This window comes from Notolepis coatsorum (genome assembly GCF_963971535.1).
Source record: "Notolepis coatsorum genome assembly, chromosome: 14".
NCBI classification, from domain to species: domain Eukaryota; kingdom Metazoa; phylum Chordata; class Actinopteri; order Aulopiformes; family Paralepididae; genus Notolepis; species Notolepis coatsorum.
In genome coordinates, this window is record NC_140178.1 from 59,998,870 (window position 1) to 60,021,441 (window position 22,572).

Below are 22,572 nucleotides of genomic sequence, written 5' to 3' on the forward strand. Positions count from 1 at the left end.
GATTAATAAAGTGCAAATCTAACTTTCAGCAAACATCAGTTTTTGTAAAATAAAAAGTAATCTAAAAAAATATATATATTTTTTTGAAAATCGATAAATGTTTCAAAATCGTCCTAGATCATTCATTCGAATTAATCGAAAAATCGATTAATCGCCCAGCCCTACCCTAGCCTTATTTTTCAGAAGATTCGCCTAAAACTATTGACCTCAGGGAATGTATTCCCAGTGTCAGAAATATTGTGTCTGTTATGCTTGAGTAAATTGTAATGAACCAAAGGAGAATATCAATTATTATAATTTCTTTTTTCCATCTTTGACGGTGAATAACACCATACTAACATTGATCAGACATGAATTTTTTTGTACATACAGTACTGAATTTTGTCATCCAGACGCATACAATTTGAAATATTAATATAGAATATCAGGGCCCTCATTTATCAACAATTCTTAGAAAGTGTTCTATTTTCAGAATATGTGTACGCATAGAAATATTGGGATTTATCAACCGTGCGTACAGTCCTACGCTCCTCCGTGTTGATAAATACCTCTTTGTTCTACCGCCAATGCTTGTGCATGATTATCCATATATGGTAATGAAACCCATGGGATGTGAAATAATGGACTGACCCGAGCGAACTATGAGAAACTTCACGAGAGATTGTTCACGGACGCGCTGTCTAACCAAGAAGACACAACCCGTGTTATGGGATAAATAAAAGGCTGACTTGTACACTGTGATATCAAGTTTAAGTTTAATGGATGTGTTTAACATCCATTAAACACAAAAATAAACTCTACAAACATTATCTTAAGAAGCCTAGTATAAATAATAGAAACAAATACAATCTATATAGAAATAAACTCACTCATCTAATAAGGAAAAGCAAACGTGATCATTATACTGATCAGATAATAGCATCACAGGGTGATTCAAAAAGGACATGGTCAGTTCTAAATAAAGTACTAAACAGGGACAAAAAAGCATCAGTGCTCCCTGACCCTGCAAACATGTCACAGCAGGATCTCTCTGATAAATTCAATACCTACTTTGCATCCATTGGTGAAGACCTGGCGAATAAAATTAGCCATCCCGGGGGGGTGTCTTTTAAACAGTATTTATCAGGTAACTATATTAACTCTTTTTTCATGAAACCAACTGACCATGATGAACTATTCAACATTATCATGAAGATGAAGGACACTCGCACAGCCGGTGCTGATGGAATATGCAGCAAAATCCTAATAGCCATAGCCAATATTATAGTCAGACCACTCGCTCACTGTATTAATTTGTCCTTACTACATGGTGTGGTGCCAAAAAACATCAAAATTGGAAGAATAATACCCATATATAAATCAGGTGACAAAAATAGTATTAATAATTACCGTCCAATATCCGTATTACCAGCTCTATCCAAAGTCTATGAGAGAGTTGTGTACAATAGATTAAGCGAATACACCACCAAGCTAGATATACTCACCAATTCACAATACGGCTTCAGGAAAAAAAGAACTACAAACATGGCAATATTAGACCTAATAGAAAAAATACATGATGCCATTGATCAGGGTGATTGTGGGGTGGGCGTTTTCCTGGATCTATCAAAGGCTTTTGACACCATTGACTTCACCATTCTACTAGGGAAACTACACCATTATGGCATAAGGGGTCTGGCTCTCAACTGGTTCAGTAGCTATTTACATGGTAGGCAACAGTACGTCGATATAAAAAATCACAAATCAATAAAAATGGACATCAAATATGGGGTCCCCCAGGGGTCAATTCTAGGGCCTTTACTATTTATTCTCTATATAAATGACTTTGTCAACTCATCTGTACTTCTGCACAAAGTTATATTAGCTGATGACACTAATTTGTTTCTGTCACATAAAAATCCACTCAAGCTACAAGATCTACTCAATACAGAACTACAAAAAGTGGACACCTGGTTCAAATGCAACAAGTTATCACTAAATCTCAGCAAAACAAACTTTATTGTCTTCCACTCAAATCGGATGCACACACATCACATGTGCATAAAAATAAATGAAAAGGAGCTGTCAAGAGTGGCGTCCACAAAATTCCTGGGGGTCATCATCGATGAGTCACTCAACTTCAAATGCCACATAAAATACCTACAAACAAAACTGTCCAAATATGTTGGCTTATTCTGCAAAATACGTCATTTTCTTCCCTTGCCTGCCCTTCTCACTTTATACAAAACCCTGTTTGAACCCCTCATTAATTACTGTAACGTCATATGGTGCAACACATACCCCAGCCATCTCAAAAAACTAGAAAGCCTACAAAAGAGGGTACTACGAGTGCTGTCATGGTCCGGGTATCGAGCGCCCTCAAAGCCTCTTTTCCATCGCTTTGGTCTCCTGAGCAGGCCTGTACAGTGCGACATATATCTCGCACGTGCTACAGCAACAGCGGTCTGTGCGATGGATGGATTTACTTCAGTAGCACTGGTGCGATAGGGATTCGGTTCATATACTCTTATTTTGAAAATCCTGTAGCGGGTCTCATTTCTGCCCACGCGCAGCTCCAGCTAGGCTCCGAAAGCTAGCAACGTTCAGGTGCATATGATAATCTTATTTTGAAAAAACTCTTGTGACAACTCGACGAGTCATATCCGCCCTATCCGTGCGCCTTCTGCAAGCAGAGCAGCGCGTTGGTCGGTTGCTGCGTTAACACAGCAGTGCGCCTACACGTCCCGAAATAAGTCCGTGGTGTTTTTTTCTTCTCGCAACGGGTCAAATGCATCTACATGCTTTGCACCGTCGCCATTCCTTTATGCGCACATCGCCCGAAATTAACGTTTATGTACCATTACAATCACTACAACGTTAGCAAGCTAACAAGCTAATCCTGATCACAGGCAGAGCCAGCAGACACAGTGTGGAAAGGGAAATGGGGGGGCACTCTCTCCCCTTCCCTGTGTGTGTGTGCGTGCGTGCGTTTGGAAAGATGATGAAGTCACTAGTCAGGACAGGAGTATATTATAGTAAACTGAGGATGGACAGATAATGTTGATATTCAAATAAACAAGTTTCGAGAGGAGTGGAAGTTTGAAGACAGACTAGACTACAATATGATGCGGGGGTGGTGAGTTGAAACAGTGTGTGTGAATGAATGAATGAGAACTTTATTTAACAGATTGCAGAATGGGTACAGTACAGTATGGCTCAATACACACAATTGTTAAGGGGATGCAGACCTGAGAAAGACGTTTGTCTTGTTTACATCAGGGTCCCCCATTGTGTGTGTGTGTGTGTGTGTGTCCCAACCGACCCCACTTCTATGTTTCAATAAATTATTTGCATTTAAAACTATTAACGCTGACTCATTCCTTCAGTCCACTCAAAATTATGCTAATATTCCTTATGTTGTTTATGATATTAATTGAAAATAGCATATGAGTATCATAGTAATAATAACACATGGCGATATACTAAATGACAGCCAAACATGGCACTGCAACTAAATAACACAAATACAATAGGCACATTTGTGACTGTTACAAATATAACAAGTTTTATACTTGTGCTACAAGATTTTGGCCTGTGCTACAAAACTATCAACCTCTGTAGCACCAGTGCTATGTGCAAAAAAAGTTAACGTACAGCCCTGCTCCTGAGGCTCGCTGAATTTAACATTCATCAAAACGCATCAATTATGTATCAAGTTGTCAACAACATGAATCACAGACTGTCTGAGCTTATCCCAGTCTGCCAACCACTGCACATCCACAACACAAGAAACAAGCATCTTATATCTGGCAAGAGGAGAAGGCTAAATTGTGCTAGCCTAAGCATAGCATGCAGGGGTCCACAGATCTGGAACAAGCTTGATGAAAATCTAAAAATGACTAATACCTTTAAAACCTTTAAAAAATCATTGAAAGAGGAACTGCTCAAATCATATCTCTAATTAAAATTATAACTTAGGAATAAAATTGTCTGTATTATGTATCTCTGTTAGTCAGTTAGTAGGTAGGTGTATAAACCTACCCACGTTGTAGTTCTTTGTTTTGTTTTTGTTTGTTTGTTTTGTTTTGTTTATTTTGTTATTGTTTTGTTGTTCATATTCTGTTTGTATCTGTGTTCAGGCTCCCTCCAAAAGCTTTAAATAGCTTCTTGGGAGACCTGGCACATGCACACAATTTGCGACATGTTATCACATGAGGATACTCGCATGTAAAATGTATCGTGTGTGTGTGTGTGAATAAAAATTCATTCATTCATTCATTCATTCATTCATTCATTCATTCATCAACGGCTCCCTATAAGACCATTGCTGCAATTCTGCCTGGACAGCTCAAAATACTAATAAAGACCGTTCGTTAACCACAGTTTGGCGTTGGTGTCATTATTATAACCATGCTGGAATATGAATTAGTTCGATTGGCTACCGGGTATAATATGATTTGTAGAGGCATATGATACAATCTATTTTGTTGTCGGTATTAGGTAGCCTATATGAATTACATATAATAGCAGCCAGCCCATAGCCTACATTATGCAACAGTAACTTGCGCATATATAATAGCACATGGCACAGCCCTGCGAACCCTGCACAATAAACTAACTTGATCATTAATCTAGCTGTTGTATCTTTACGCTTATGAAAACATTAAATAATACGTATATCTATAGGCCGTCGCTTTGCATTAATAGCCTATATTCTCAAATGGCATTTAATGGCCATCCGACTCCTCGCTATACTCACGGACGGACCAGTATACCTTATATCATATCATATTCATATTGATATCATAGTTTACTCTATCAGCCTACCCTAATACGTTCTTTGTTAGAACTCAACTAGTTATTATTTTGCGCATAGATTGCAGAAATACAGGAATGTTTTGATTTATATTTAAAAGGCTTTGACAATGTAAAACTAAATAAGTGAAATTCTGTAAGCAGAATACAAGTCATATCACCCACACGATATATGCCCTGTATCCAAAGCATGTATGCTTTTCATTAATTTAAGACACATTTATTGCAAGGGTTTTGTAATACACACATGCACTCAACAAATAACCTCTGTTCTCGTTGCAATGCGTTTTTTATTCTTTCTTACACAGTAGGAAGGGGGAAGAACACTATATTGTGCGTGTTCATATGACTTGTATTCTGCTTACACCTTCGGGGTTCCACTTGTTTCGTTTAACGTTATGGCAAAGCCTTTTATTAAATCAAAATGTTCCTGTGTTTCTGCGGTCTGTGCGCAAAATAATAATGAGCTTATTTCCGCGTTGTAATCATATTCTACCACCGGGCGTCAGGTACGCATGCTCCGAGCTGTGCGTAGATATACGCACAAAGTCAAGCACCAGTTCAAATTGATAAGTCCCACACTTTGCTTAGAAATTATTGTACGCACGGGTTACGCACATATCTGTGCGTACCAGGGTTTCCGTTGTCCGGTAATTATCGGTATTTGACCGGCAAAATCTGTTGAAGTCCGAATATTTAAATCTCTCCGGTCATAATGTCCGGTGAAAATAATTCCCTCTAAGCACAATTTTATTATTTGAATTGTATTAAAATAGGCTAAATTAAATAGCCTATGCGATGAACGAAACAATCATTACATTTGTTTCATTGTTGCTTCACTCTGATAAAGCGCGGATGGCGCCGCTCGGATGTGAATCTTTTTTTCTTTCTTTTTTTGAGCCCGTCTGGCCACCATAACGACAAACAGGTATACGAGCGAGAGAGAGAGATGGCCAAACAAGCTAAGCTTAATAAATATTTCATGAAACCAAGCACAAGCAGGTCTAATAATAATGACAACGAAGATGAGTCTTCTGAAGTCACAGAGACCGCTGATGCCGTGGTGGCTCCCGCGGAAAAGAAACAGAAATGTCGAGCGTTCAGGCCCGAGTGGAAAGTTAAATTCTCCTGGCTGAGGTACGACATTATAAATGCGGAAGACATTTTTAATTTTGCGAAAAATGCGAGAAATCGGGGAGGAAGAATGGATTCACAAGAAGAGCAACGAATATGAGAATCTCGGCTCTCACTGAGCACAGTATCAGTACAGTGTAGTGACCACGTATCAGCCGTCTACCTAACGCAACAGCAAAACGCAATGCAAGGCCACTGTGATAAAGCTACATTACAAATAGCGCTCTAGTAGTCTAGCCTCTATGATGTACGAGAGATAACATTGATTGAACGTACACAAAGTACACTTTATTGATTGAACCACAAAGAGCATCCCCAGTCTGCTGCTACCGTTGCGAGCCTCGCAGACGTCCACCTGTTCCAATGGGGATCTATCAAAGTCGAACCAACCAGACGACCCCGCTGTTCTCGCAGGTACAAAACGGATAGGCACAACGAGAGACGGGGTGAGTGAGTGTGACTTTTTTAATCATATGCAACTGGTTGACCGCCGTGTCACATAGTAATGCATATTATTGATTGTAACTAAATGTAGGCTATAATGAAATCAACAAATGCGTTACGAGCATGTGGCTCATCCTCTCTGCATGTGGCGACGAGCTAGCAAACGAGGCAATGTGATGATCAACTACAGTTTGCTGTGTGTGTGAACATTATGATATGCGTGTCTGATACAACGACTCGAGGTGAAGCGATGTCGACTCGAGATTCATTTGGGGGTGCATGTGACAGCTGCTGCAGCGCGAGCCTGCGGGGCGGGTGCTTGATGCTGGATTAGCGTATAGCACTCCAACTTGGGAGGCGAGAGATAGTAATTTAATTGTGCAAATCAATTTCTCATTCTTCGCTTGATGTAATTAATACAAATGTCCAATATAACGGAATTCATTAGCTCATAAAAATGTGATTATAACAGACTGCTGTTTAAAACTCTGACCGGAATTTCTCGAATATGTCCAGGGATAGAAATCTTGCAGGACACCCAGACCGGCACGAATATTTTCTAACGGAAACCCTGGTGCGTACGCAACGTTGATAAATGAGGGCCCAGGCCTATAAATTACCTTATTATGGCCATGTCATACATCTATGGGTCGGGCCAAATCACCTCTTTCCAATGGCAGAATTAAATCTGGATTTAGTACCACCAGGCGAACGTTACATGGCAGCAAATACCGTGAATGAAATCTACTGTAAGTACAGTTACTTTTCTATAATGTCCATAGCTGCGCCATTTCTCACCGGATTGAGACACGTTTTTGGTAGACGTTCACACAAGGTAAAAAAAAACATATACGTTGTATTTTATGGCAATAACGTTCATTGTTCGACCCGTGAGATATAATCATGAAAATAAAGTTCACGTCAGACGGCTCCAAGTTTGACAGGGGCTGGTGTGAGCTGGGTAGTGTAGTTTTATTACATTTTGATGTCCATCGAAAGCCCTGGGTCTCCTCTTTCTTAGGACTACTTAAGATGAATGACGCCGTAATTTTCTTTGCGTCTATATCATCCGGTTTCCAATGCAATGAACAGAGAATTCTATAAACTCATATTTCGCTAATAACACAAAATCATTGGTAAACAAACGTAGTGGTGAAAATATTAGTGCCGTCAATCGATTAAAATATTTAACTCGATTAATCGCATGATTGTCCATAGTTAACTCGCGATTAATCGCAAATTAATTAAATTAAGTTCCAAGTTTTAATACTCTTATCAACATGCGAATCAACAAATGCTTGCTTTATGCAGCCATTTAACACAAAAGGATGACCCTCATGCATTGCAAATTTGCATCAAATTCAAAACAGAGTGATGCACAAAATAACTTAACACTTTGGGTGCCGGGAACCGTCTTTAGACGTCTTTGCTGGCCATGCTAAAGTTGCCGGAGGACGCGTTACGTCGTCCTTATATCAATATTTCAAAAATCTGCGATCGGATTCATATGTCCCCTCCGCTGGCCTGAGATCCACCAGCAGGACCCACTGAGCTCTCTGGCGGTTCAGGAGCGCCATCTGGTGGCCGATCGGCACAATCGCCAAACAGGATGTGCCATAGAGGTTGTGCTAGACGTCCGTAGTACTTCCGGGCGCTCGCTATAGGTCATGGGACTCTGGCTCGTCACGCTACACAGTGATCGATTGGCAATAACTCGATAAACAACATGATTTGGACGTATATACCATTATACAAGCTGGAGATGGACTGGGTAAAAATATATCCCATAATGATAAGATTTCTACTCTACGATGATTGCCCAACGGCACGCGGAGACTGGGGTGAGTTTCAGCGTGTAACGTTACCGTCTTCGATACTAACTGCTATTATCAACATTTGACCCACATTAGATGATTGGTATAACGCTGCCCACGGAATTATAAACGCCCCCTCGCCCATCCGGTCAACATCAGATGACGTGTAGTAACTTCTAGAAGTACGTCTAGTTGGAATTTTTTATATCGCGCTGATTGCCATCAAACTGTATTTCATCATCAATAATAATGCATTTGGGGCTATATATCACGTTCTGGAGAAAGCTGCAGAAAGAGATGAAAACATACTTATACATTAGACCATACTTTACTATGAATATGTGAATGAAAAAGTTTAACGTTGCTACACAATGAACAATACATATAGGACTTTGAATGGGCCCTAATAATGGCAATGTAGCAATAGAATTTAAAAAGTTATAGCCCTGCAAAGAAGGGGACTTTCTCCATAGACAAATAGCGCTGGCAATCTATGGTATATCATGAATTTAACCTTAGGCAGCCAAAGTGTTAAGAAATAATAATTTAAAACAATGAATAAAGTGTGCATGAAATAATAGGGGAAAGAAAACGTTAGGAACTTGTTACATTCACCCATACAAGGGCTGATTAATCACACACCCCCCTCTCTCTCTCACACACACACACTCTCCCAGCTCTCTCTCTCTTGCCCCTTCCTCATCTCTCTCACCCCCCTACAGTAACACACACTTCAGAAACAAACATAGTATCAATGAGAGCATCAATAATACACCTGAGTGAAGTCTAGTAAAAAAATGTAAAAAATAAATAAAAAAAGATAATTTTTTTTTAAGTTAATCGTGAGTTAAAAAAAATAGTGGCGTCAATAGGATCGGGCGATAACGTGTTAATACCGCGTTAACTTTGACAGCCTTAGAAAATATACATTTTGACTGCCGTTTTGATAAGGTTAGGGTCTTTACTCTTGGCTACATTTGGAAGAAGAAAAACGCTACATTAATTAATACCGACTGTATTGATCTATTTATGGCGTGAAATTTATCTCGGCCGAGTACCGGACCCGTCAGGTTTAAGGGGTTACAAATGGCTGAGGATGGAAGTAGTAAAGTGTGGGACTACATAAAAAAATTATATCTGCATTTAGGGCTGGGCGATATGGCCTAAATATGATATCACGATATTTTCTGACCTTTCGGCGATACACGATACACATCACGATGTTTTTCCTTTTTCCCCCAAACAATTCATTATGAGGCTTACCAAGACAGTATTTGAGTTTGCAAGCTAACATTAACACTTTGGCTGCCGGAAAACGCCTAAACACGTCATTCCCGGCCATGCTCAAGTTGCCGAAGACGCTTTACAGCGTCTTTAATATCAATATTTAAAAAATCTGGGATCGGATTCATATTTCCCCTCCGCTGGCCTGAGATCCACCAGGAGGACCCACTGAGCTCTCTGGCGGTTCAGGAGCGCCATCTGGTGGCCGATCGGTGCAATCGCTTAACAGGAAGTGCTATGGAGATTGTGCTGGTCGGCCGTATTACTTCCGGGCACTAGCTATAGGTTCCGGGACTCGATCTCGACACACTACATAGCGATCGATTGCCAATAACTCAATAAACAACATGATTTGGACGTATATACCATTATACAAGCTGGAGATGGACCGGGTAAATCGACATCCCATAATGGTAAAATTTCTACTCTACGATGATCGCCCAACGGCGCGCGGAGACTGGGGTGAGTTTTAGCGTGTAAAGTTACCGTCTTCGATACTAACTGCTATTATCAACATTTGACCCACATTAGATGATTGGTATAACGCTGCCCACGGAATTATAAACGCCCCCTAGCCCATCCGGTCAACATCAGATGACGTGTAGTAACTTCTAGAAGTACGTCTAGTTGGAATTTTTTATATCGCGCTGATTGCCATAAAACTGTATTGCATCATCAATATAATGTATTTGGGGCTATAGATCACGTTCTGGAGAAAGCTGCAGAAAGAGATGAAAACATACTTATACATTAGACCATACTTTACTATGAATATGTGAATGAAAAAGTTTAACGTTGCTACACAATGAACAATACATATAGGACTTTGAATGGGCCCTAATAATGGCAATGTAGCAATAGAATTTAAAAGGTTATAGCCCTGCAAAGAAGGGGACTTTCTCTATAGACAAATAGAGCCGGCAACCTACGGTTGATAATGAATTTAACCCATGGCAGCCAAAGTGTTAAAGACAAAAGACTCATGCATTTAGCATTTTTATATTATATATTAGATTTAGATTTGGATTCTTAGATTATATATTTAGCATTTTAGCCTTTCGTTTTTTTAGATTATATATTAGATTAGATTTTGATTATTAGATTATATATTGTAACTATTTATTTATGTATACATTTATTATTTGAACGGCTTAAGGCTATATCTGTACTTGATGTTTGTTTGTTGTGTTGCATACTTGAAATAAACTTCAATCAAATCAAACCCCCCCTCTTAAAAACAAAAACCTGTGTTTAACCTAGCCATCTATAAAACATCATGCTAAAACTGTGAAACAAATGTCCTACTCCCCTAAAGAAAGAAATACATAGCAAACAGCGCTGCTGCTTTTTATTTTGTTTAAATATTTTAGTTAAGACTAAAAGACTACAATATGACAACGGTTTCATGACGGCTTCCTATCCTCGCCGGAAGTGCGTCGGATACCCAAGTTAACTTAACGTTAAATGTTCAACAACAGAACAGATTGCTGCTAATTAAACACTTCATGGAAATGGAGTAACGTTAACGTTATGTCGAGTTCATACGTGTAGTGTAGTATGAACTCGACATAACATTAACATTACTCCGTGTCCACTCTTGCGTCGCAGATGGATGGTACACTATGTTAGCTCCGTAGCTAATCCGCTCATAAGACTAATTTACCGATAGCAGTACTGTTAACGTCAGAGCTTATCAATACTCCTGGGTTTCGGGGGGCATCCCTAGCACCGAACCACCGCCTCTCTGTCTCTGGCTAGGTGTGTGCGCTTGCGTGCGTGTATGTGCGTGTAGATGACGTAATTTGGACAAGTGTGTGTGACTGACTTTTTTTTCTGCAAGAGGGAGAGGAAAGCATTTAGCACTGCACTTGTAAGTCTCATCTCAGCCCCGTGGCCTCTAACGCGAGGGCAAAACATCACGATATCCACAATACGTTTAAAAAGTGTATCGTTAATGAACTGTACCCGAGATTTATATAATATCGTCATATCGCCCAGCCCTATCTGCATTACTAATATCGGTATTGGCCCCAAAAATCGGGCTCTACTCAACATGTTTCTGCCGTAACCCTGCCAAGATATGGACATTGCATTTACAATAATATATTGATGTCAGATTCCTCCTAGTAGTGGCTTTAAAAAGGGAACTTGACCTTTACCTGTTGGAGAGGTGAGGGGAACAAAGCAGGGAGATGGAGTCAGATGCCAACCCCGGGGATGTGGTTAGAGCAGCTCCCTGAGACAAGACAAAACAGCAATCAGCATCGACACACAACTATAGTAGGAGGCAGAAGGGGTCCAGTTTGTGGAACTGCTGCTGTATAGGGCTTGAAACAAGGGCGCCACTCTGCAGCAGCATCCCAAGCTTGCTAGCGCATATTCTTGGGCCTGCAGAAAATGTCATAGGAATTTTCCCCAGGTCCAGTACTTGCGTGAATTACTCGAGTAGTGCTATTTTTAGAACAGATATTATCAAAGAACATGGCGGCAGCAATAACAATGCACAGAAATATACCCAATACCTAATGCATATCGTCAGTGACAGTTTCTCCTGTCTGCAGCAGGTCTCTCCGCTGATGGATCGGCATGACCGTATCAATAGTATATGAACACTACACAAAGTGGGCGACATGTTGTTGACACAATTTGGAAATACACAATCACAAACGGTTGTTTTTATCTTTTCGATAACGCTCTCATTCTCCAGTGTTGTCTTCCTGTAACAACTCATGCCTGTGGGAATTCAGAACGAGATTTCTGTTTAATAGATTACTAGTGCCCATCCCTACCAGATACACACCGAGAACCATACTACTGACATTAGCAGAAAACCTCCAGTCTACTTTAGCATTGTCTGCACTGGCAACAATACGCAATCTTGGCTGGCCACAGCTCAATAGCTTTGGCCACAACCCCCATTTAGCTGTGTCCTAGGATTTGGATAGCGACAAGGGTCAGGGGACTTTGTAGAAATCTTGTCAACACCTTCCACCTGAGCTGGACGAAGAGAGACCTGCGGAAGGCACATACTGAAGCCAATCTCCCACAACACAGTTGAGTGCTGGTGAGCGATGGATAAATCATTGATAGTCGAGTTAATATGAAGCACAAAATATTTAAAGGGTTAATTCAAAGTGAATTTAAGGAGTTGCTATTTTTTATTAATAACTTACTTCTTACTGAATATTCTTAAGAATTAAAAGAATTTAATTGCCCTTTGAAAGCGTGTACTTCATGCTATTATATTATCCTTATATCAGTGGTATGAAATGGTCTAAAAAACTATGTTCGACAATAATAGTTTATCGCAATTACTTCTGGGACAATATACTGTATCATACAACAAAATGTGATATTGTTATTGGGCCTACGTACGAGAGCAAATTATCTTGGAAAGGGGGTTCCGTGGCGGCTAAGTGGCGCAGTGGGCAAGGCGCTCGCCACTAACGCAGGAGATGCTGGGTTCGAGCCCAGCTCTCTGCGTTGCTTCCGGCTTGGCTGGTCGTTCATACTCAGGTCGCTTTCACATATAGTTTTGGTGGACTCAGTGCGGTTCTGGTGGTGAAGTTGCAACATTGTTGCATTCTTCATTTGGTTCGCCTGCGTTCACATAGAAATCTGTCAGGCGCACCGAACCTTCTGAACAATGTCACGCGGTCGAAAAGGGCACTCGTCTATTGGACAGTGGAAATGTGTGTGTGGCTGCGAGCCCGTGTGTAAGCGCGTGTGTGTGTGTTTCTGTGTGTGGACTGCGAGCCCTCCAGATCAGCGGAGGCGAGTTTTGACATGGCATTGATCCATTGTTCTATTGAAGCACATTACCACCATCCTCTCGCTAAACAACTTGTAGACCACGTTGTTTTTATGAGTGCCCACAAGTAGCTGTTTTATTAATAATATAATAAGCCGCGTTTTTTCTTCCTTCTTCCCAAGATGCACAGATATATATAGATAGATAGAGAGATAGATGCAGTGTGCTTGTTTTGCAGTGAATGAATGCTGCGAGCAGTGGTAAGGTAATAATAAGCACTTCCTATATTTGGTTCGCGTTTGGTTCGATGAAGCCGAACCGAGACCTACGTTTTCAGGCGGACCAGAGTTCGTGTTTGGTCCGCGAACCGAGTTCGACGCGCATTCACACAAACCCGAAAAACCGGACTATCGAATTCTGGTCCGATAATCCGGACCAAACAGCCCCTGTGTGAAAGCGACCTAATACAATTGGCAGTATTAGGGGGTGGGAAAGCCGGTGGGTGGGGATCGGACGTTGTGGACAGCGACTCCTACAGGTCGGTTGGTGCGCCTGTACAGCAGAATCAGGAAGTATCGGGGGCAGCGTGAGCCTCCCACGCGTTACTCCTCGCCACTGAGAGATCGCGCTGTACAGGTGAAAAGATGCGACAGCTGCCTCCTCGTGTACCGGAGGGGACACGTGATGCAATGCGTGGTCCACATTGCAGCCGACCAGTGGGAGGCATGGTCTAGCAACGTTCGAGACAAGGGAGGGAAGAATTGGATAAAATATGAAATTGGGATGAGAGAAAAATAGAAAAAATGGGGGGAAAAAGTAGACAAAAAATAAAAAAAAAAGGGGGGGGGGGGGTTCCGTGGCCTAACGGTGTTCCTCGACATGAACAAGTGTTTTTTTTCTCACAACAGACTGCCTATAGAAATGTACACACCACACACAACACAACAGACTGCCTATAGAAATGTACACACCACACACAACCTGTCTATAGAAATGTATATAATACACACCACACACAACACAACAGACTGCCTATAGAAATGTATACATTACACACCACACACACACCAGCTGATGAGGCTGCCTATAGAAATGTATTAATACACACCACAACACAACAGACTGCCTATAGAAATTTATACATTACACACAACACAACAGACTGCCTATAGAAATGTATACATTACACACAACACAACAGACTGCCTATAGAAATGTATACATTACACCCCACACAACACAAAAGACTGCCTATAGAAATGTATACATTACACACCACACACACCAGCTGATGAGGTTCTTTGCCAGGGTTCTCTCCGTCACTCTGGTAACATCTAATCCCGCTCTCTCTCCATTCTTCTTCATCTTCATCATCATCATCATCATCGTCCTCCAGATTATTTTCAGCCTGCAGAGAGAAAACAATGTTCAGAGTCTGGAGTCGCTGTTTGTGGCGAGGAACAGGAGAGGCTTGCTGTCAAAGCTCAACAGTTGCAGAATGGACAGTTAAAAATAGAGGAGAGGAGCCGCTCGTACCTCTGCATCAGGTCTGCTGGACTCCTCTCCACCCATTTCGTCCTCTCTGTCCATCTAAGTCAGAACAGCATCCGTCAGTACCACACAAGTTAACGACAGATTTGACATGTAGTGGCAATACCTACTTAATTTGTAATTTTGTATGGTCTTGTGTACAACAATAGAAAATTACATAAGGAGGATGTGAGATCAGGCAATGGTAAGTCAACAAAAATGTGTGTCGTTAGCCGGCGTCTCAGCTCGTTCACATCTGTTCTTAATGGCTGGAAAGCAGCAGCTCGGTATTTTAGCAGGCTGGCTAACGCCGCCGCCGCCGGTGGTGTTGTGCCGTTCAGCTGGCGACAAAAAGACTTCCGGGAGGAAAATTACTTCCGGTTTTGACCTTTAGCCTTCAAAATAAATGCGTGAGAATGTGCGTTTATTGCGTTACCATTGATTAACGTTAAAAAAAGTATAAACTGTAGCCAAAAGTAACAAAAAGGTTTTTTTTAATAATAATTACCATCGGGTTTGAGAGAGGGGAATAAAATAAAAAGAGAACAAAAAAAATGACAGGACTGTGCAGACATGTGACCAGCCACAGAACACAGGGGAGAACAAAACAGATATTCACAAGGAGATGATGAGAACAAGAAACTCCTGGGCTTATTACAAATAGATACACATGGGAGGAAAACAAACAAAGAACTACAGGAAGACAAGACAAGGAACTACAACTAAGGAACGGGACAGGGAACACAATACAAAACACTGGAACACACAGATCAAGATTACACTTGACGAAAGTCTCTCTGGTCTGCATCCCAAACAATTGTGTGTTTTGAGCTGTACTGTACTGTACCCATTCTGCAATCTGTTAATAAAGTTTTCAATCAATCACACAAACACAAGATACATGGAACAGACAAACAACCTAACAGGGTAACATGAACGGGAGGGATACAAAGATATATACCCACACAAGTGTTAAAAAAAAAAGTATTTCACTAGTGTCTAGCCATTTGCAGACTATATTGGACACTACTGTACACATCTACTGGCGTAGTGGCAACATGAAACATATGTCCAGTTTGTCCACAGACTCAGGAGAACCTCCACTTTCACACCCCACTGTCATCTAAGCTGAAGATGTGTAAAATAAATTGTTGATGGTGACAACCCTCCACAGCCACTTCACTATGTGGGACAGGTCTCTATCCACAATGTGATAATAGCTCCCTCTGGAAGGTTATTTCAAAGGGAAATAAAATGGAATTCACCTGCCACTGTTGTAGGATTAGAGCTAGGCTATATTGACCTCCATTCAACATGCAGCCTCCTTAATCTGGTCAATGGTCATGTATGTTAAAACGGGCCTTAGTCAGTCAGTCCCACATAGCAGAGTGTAATACGTTTATTGGCCATTTTGTGGAAGCACATTTTGTTTAAAGGTGCTATATATTAACATTCAGCGGCGACCCAATGCATGTGCAATCTTATATGTGTGCGTTTGCTGCATGACAAATAAAGACTTGTTCTTAAGTAGACTTGTAGTGTCCAATCTTTATAGCCTATACTCCAATAAACATGTATCCATTTAGATACTGAGAAGTCCTTTATCAATAGTATTATTAAAACTGTTACTATAATATAGAAACAATGTATTGTATAGCTTTCTTCGTTTAAATGCTTAGTTTGTTGTTTTAATGTGCAAATATGCCTTTTTTCCAATCGCTTCTGTGCGCTTAGATTTGTGCAGAATCGTTATTTTATTTTGAAAAGATTCGACAGGAAGTATTATTGTTGTTGTCGCTAGCGGAACAGAGACGCCATTTTCTTCCTGCCTACCAGGAATTGCATGCACGTCCGCAAAATGAGGTTTTTAAATGCGGAAAAAAAATAATGTGGGGTGTCAAATTCACTCGATCAAATAAAGTGTGTGCTGATAAAACCATTTGATTAATATCAAACTTTGATTTTAAGTGCCATTACTGAGTGGCGCGTGCATCATTCACCAGCACTGATCGTTGCTGCCGTGCCGAATAATCGCCTAGTATTATTTCAGTTTAGGTAATTCAGATCATTTATCATCATTGATGAACCTGACAAAGATGATATCAGCATTAAACAGTACTTTGCTGCACATTACAATGTCGGGTAATTTCCCCCTTTAGATGTGCACTCTCGCGAGGTGCGTGCGATTCTAGCTAATAACAAAAACGTTAGCTGTGTAACGTTAAATTATTTGCACACTGACAAGATAATCCTGACACTGCGTACCACCATAGAGGGGGAAACAGTCAAATAACTCACTGTCTGGCACATAGTTTGCCGACCGCAGCAAGGCGTTTTATGAACTAACATTAACGTTAGCTACCAGCTAGCCAACACAAGCTGTTTGGAAGCTCCACCTGGCTGATCATATGCCTGCTATATTACCTTCAATCCGTTGATTTAATTCGTTTATCGTCAGTGATGGAGTCTTTCGGGTGATGTCCCTTCTCTTTACAACGTTAAATCCAAGTTTCAGATGCAGTATGAAAGGTTTATTTTTTTCCTTTTTAGGAGCACAAAAAGAGGCCCATCCCATCAATCGCCACCATTTTACTTCCCTTGAAACCGGCTGACAAAGGATGATGGGAAATGCAGTTTATATATATATATAATATATCATTTATATATACTTATCTTGTGTCTCTCTACTACCTAACAAATAAAACACAATCTATTCAGGCCTGGGGCCTGAGAGGGTAGGAAATCCTCTCTTAGTATTTCCTCCAGTTGGTGTGCTGAAAAATCCTTCACTTTCAGTAATTTTTTGCTGCAACTGTCACAGGTCCAACTGGGCGGTCTGTAGTAGGTTCCAAACAGAGCAGATTGATTGATTGATTGATTGAAAAGTTTATTAACAGATTGCAGAATGGGTACAGTACAGCTCAATACATACAATTGTTAAGGGGATGCAGACCAGAGAAAGACTTTCGTCTTGTTTACATCAGGGTCCCCCATTTTCAATTCATCATATGACACACACAACATACAGATAGACATTAGACAGTACTGTTACATCTATACATTTATGACATACCAGATTTGCAAATACAGTACTGTTTGTGATACAAAAAAATCCAGAAAAAGAGTGTATATACATTTGACATAGAAACTGTACATTGGAGGAGGTTGGGTAGGTGGGGTTGGGTGGGGCTGTACATTGGAGGTGGGGGGGGGGGGGGGGGGGGTTGGGTAGGGGGGGGACACTGTACACTGTACATTGGAATACTGACATACATTTGACATAGAAACTGTACATTGGAGGAGGTTGGGTAGGTGGGGTGGGGCTGTACATTGGAGGTGGGGGGGGGGGGTTGGGTAGGGGGGGGGGGGCACTGTACATTGGAATACTAACAAAGCCATACTTGGTCTTTACTGTACAACTGGGTTAGGACATTTGAAACAACGGGTGGAAATAAATAACTTTTTATTTGCACAAACTACAATATATTTGCATTTGTTAGCCATGCTAGCAATCTAAACAATCAATCCATGCCAAAGATATATGTAAAAGGTGAAAGACTCACAACCTTGTTTCTTCATAGAGCCCTCAGGGGCGGGGCTAGGGGGTGGCTACTTGGGCTCAATCCCTGAATGTTTTCTGAAAAGCCCCGAATCTACTTTAAATTTTTTTAAATTAAATCTTTTTTTTTTCTTTTTTTTGGGCAATTAATCATTGTTACATGAAAATATGTTTGCACCAGATTTAGCAGAAGCTAATTTCCATCTGTAGTCTATCCAAAAAACATAATTCTTCCACCTTAGAAACATAGCTAAAATACGGCCATTTATAAATCAAAAGGACGCTGAAAACCAGATCCATGCCTTTATCTCAAGCCGGCTCAACTACTGTAATGCTGTGACAAAATGGCATCCAATGTAATAAAAAAAAGTCAACCAACAAACTCGATTCTTGTACCAGATCTCCTCTCTGGTAAACAAGAATACCCTGAAGACTCTGGCAGGAGCACTTATACAAGGGTACTACGACTATGCTTGCACCTCATGGTACCAAAGCACCTCAAAGGCGCTAAAAACAAAATTACAAACATCTCAAAACAAACTGGTCAGACTACTGCTTGACCTTACACCTAGAACCCACCTCACCCCTGCCCACTTTGACAACCTAGGATGGCTTAGAGTAGACGACAGAGTACAGCAACTTGCAATGGGCCTGGTCTACAAGATACACTACACGACCAAGGTACCCATGTACATGTCAAAATACTTCCCAAAGGTCAGTGAATACCACGATCACAACACCAGAGGGAGCTCCACAAATCATGTTAAACCCAGATTCGGCTCAAACAAGGGACTAAACACGTTTCGCAATTATGCCACATCAATGTGGAACGCCCTACCCAAAGCTGTAAAGGAATGTGAATCACTACCCACTTTCAAAAACACTCTCAAAGAACACCTACGGGAGACTGCAATTCGAAACTGGCCCATGTAAATGTCCTAACCCAACCCCCTCCAATGTACAGTAAATGACCAAGTATGGTTTTGTCAATATTCAAATGTACAGTTTTGCTTGTACAGTTCTACAGTGTTCCCCACCCACCCCTCATACCCAACCCCCACCCCACCCACCGAACCACCTCCAATGTACAGCCCCACCCCACCTACCCAACCTCCCCCAATGTAGTTTTAACGTCAAATGTATATACTCTTTTCTAGACTCTTTTTGTATCACAAACAGTACTGTATTTGCAAATCTGGTATGTCATAAATGCAGGGGTGTAAAGTACTCGAGTAATTGTACTTCGTTACAAGTACTGTTTTGGGGATTTGTACTTTACTCAAGTATTATTAGGTTTGTATACTTTGTACTTTTACTCCATTACATTTCAGAGAAAAAAAACATACTTTTTACTCCTTACATTTAAAATGCAGACCTACAAAGTACAAAGTACAAATCTCGCAGGTCCAACCATTTTAATTAGTATATTTGAATTGTTTATCTGGCCAATCTAACGTTAACGTTATTAATCCTGCGACCGCAGGTAAACAGCCAATCAAATCCCCATCAATGGAAAATGAACCCGCCCATAGCCATGCTGATTGGTCCTTGTGCAAGCCTAGAAGCAGACTAGAAAGCGGGGATCTCTGATTAAACACCTGTTATCAGAAGAATAGACAAGCCATAGAAGATGGCCACAATGAGTGATGAAGAGGACAAAACGGTCGGCGACAGCGTGGACGGACAAGGCAAACATCCATGGCCCTATCTACATAAAAAATACATAGTTCAAGGACTCCAACCTTATAGTGTTGTTGAGTTGCCATCATTAAAAAACCTGATAAATGGTTTGCGACCAAGAACTAACGTCATTACGACTCAGGCCCACTGTCCACTCGAAGATCAGCAAAGCTGCTCAAACCATGAAAGAGAAAGTCACTGCTGCTATGAGTGAAGTTGAATGGATTGCTGGACAGCCCGACGAAGAAGTTTCATTGGGGTAACCGCTCACTGGATCGACACTGAAAGCTTTGAAAGGCGTTCTGCTGCACTTGCCTGCAGAAGACTGAAGGGCTCCCATACTTTCAATGTTTTGGTCAGTGCCTTAAACGACATTCACTTGGAGTACAAAATCCGCATTATGCTATTATTCAGGATACACCATTCTGTTTTTAATATTAATATTGTGATATTATTCATGGTGTGATGTGAATGCCGTCCATGTTAGTTTACCTTCAATGGAGAAGTGCATTAAATAATTTTAATGCAAAAAAAAGTGTCCTCTGTTCTTTCATTTCAGCATTGTCTATCACAGAACACATTCCATTGTGGGCAGAGTGTATGCTTGGTTTCATTCCAGCCTTGCCTAAACACCAGCTGATGATTTCACTAATTGGCTCACCTCTTCAACTAACTCACCTGGTGCAATGTATAGTTAAAATGAAAACTTGGCCCACAATGGAATGAGTTTGAGACCCCTGGTCTATCCCTTTAAAAATAAATGTACTTTTACTTTTTAGTACTTAAGTACATTTAAAAGTAGGACTTTTTTACTTTGACTCAAGTCTGTTTTTTAGCCAGATACTTTGACTTTTACTTGAGTCAGATTTTGAGACAGTACCCATACTTTCACTTAAGTATAATTTCTGAGTACTTTTTACACCCCTGCATAAATGTATAGATGTAGCAGTACTGTCTATCTGTATGTCATGTATGTCATATATGTCCTGATGAATTGAAAATGGGGGACCCTGATGTAAACAAGACGAAAGTCTTTCTCTGGTCTGCATCCCCTTAACAATTGTGTGTATTGAGCTGTACTGTATTGTACCCATTCTGCAATCTGTTAATAAAGTTTTCAATCAATCAATCAATCAATCAATCAATGCACTCCTTACCGGCCTCCCGAAAAAATACGATGATAACTATTTAATTGCAATGCACTATTGCATTATTTATTTTAATCTATTTTACTAACTATTTTATTGCACTGCACTATTTTACTTTGTATCAGTGATAATCAAACCGTAAACAAAAAACGCCTAGTGGCGTAGTGGGCAAGGCGCTCGCCACGAATGACGGAGACGCTGGGCTTGCCTGTTCGAGCCCAGCGCTCCACATTGCTTTCAGTTTAGCTGGCCGTCCGTACTAATACACATTGGCCGTATTAGGTGGTGGGAAACTGATGGGTGGGGATCGGGCGTTGTGGACAGCGACTCCTACAGGTCGGTTGGTGCGCCTGCGCAGTAGAATCTGGAAGTGTCGGGGGCAGCGTGAGCCTCCCACGCGTTACTCCTCGCCACTGAGAGATCGAGCTGCGCAGGTGAAAAGATGCGACTGCTGTTACCTCAAGTACCGGAGGGGACTTGTGCTATGTATGACTTAGTCCACATTGCAGTCGGCTTGTGGGAGGCAAGAAACAGCGTTCGTGACAGGGGAGGGTTGAATTGGATGATACGAAATTGGGATGGGAGAAAATATAGAAAATGGGAGAAAAAGTGGATAAAAAATTAAAAAAATACGCCTATTAACACTTTCAGCACCAGATGGCGCTGTTTACTGTTACTGTTGAAAGGCAAGCGCCTTTTAACATGGGGATACGTGGCTGTGTTTGCAGGCCTAAAGCTATATTATATATTATAGCTATGGATCTAATAATATAGTCGATTGTCATTGAGTTTCTTCCGGTCAAGATGCAAAAAACAGATCATTTTTCCATCCATACATTTCCGTTTTATACCGTCGTGAATATGAGTGTAGTTTCAGGGTGGTCTGGTGTCATTTCCGAAATGCTTCGTAATGGCCGGCAACGTGTATTCTAGTAAACGCGTTATCGTTTCTTCCCTGGACTAGCTACTGTTCCCAAATCAAATTTAGATTATCGGTATTATGTTTCATCATGGATGCATGAAAGGGGGGGGGGGGCGCCCCTCCGTGCTTTGATCGCAACCAACGGAACACGCCACACACACACACACGCCCCGATCAGCATGAAGGGATTTTTGGATCAACGCAATATTGATACCATATAGTCCTTACCTTGACCAGGATCTGTCCCGAAAAGAATATTCCAATTATCTGATCGCCATTCCAAGTACTGATGTCGATCAAGGTGCCAACGTAATCCAGCATTGAACATGAACCCGACCCTCGTCGATGCATGCGTTATAAGCGTTTGGCTTGACCGAGTAGTTAGACCCCGCCCGCAGGCCGCAGTTCGGCCCAGACACCAAGCCACATCGCTTCAAATGGAGTGCAATAGCGGCCGCAAGGCGTTAGGCGGCGGTGTTGGACTTTTGAGATCTCAGACCCATCCCCAGTGA

At 41.1% G+C, this 22,572-nt stretch overlaps 1 protein-coding gene across 4 annotated transcripts in view; it reads right to left on the minus strand.

Annotated features, from left to right (window-relative positions):
- scaf1 (SR-related CTD-associated factor 1) overlaps positions 1–17,343 on the minus strand; it is a 47,498-nt gene extending 30,155 nt beyond the window's left edge. The window contains exons 1-4 of one of the 4 annotated variants that reach the window (XM_084329679.1): positions 17,176–17,343; positions 14,758–14,811; positions 14,507–14,629; positions 11,630–11,706 (exon numbers count right to left, since the gene is read on the minus strand). In XM_084329679.1, the coding sequence (XP_084185805.1) occupies positions 11,630–11,706; positions 14,507–14,629; positions 14,758–14,811 (254 nt within the window). In that variant the 5' untranslated portion in view covers positions 17,176–17,343. Of the gene's footprint in view, positions 1–11,629; positions 11,707–14,497; positions 14,630–14,757; positions 14,812–17,175 lie in introns of those variants that run through there. The other 3 variants (XM_084329678.1, XM_084329680.1, XM_084329681.1) reach the window with 3 other exon arrangements.
- Between the last annotated feature and the right edge of the window lie 5,229 nt (positions 17,344–22,572).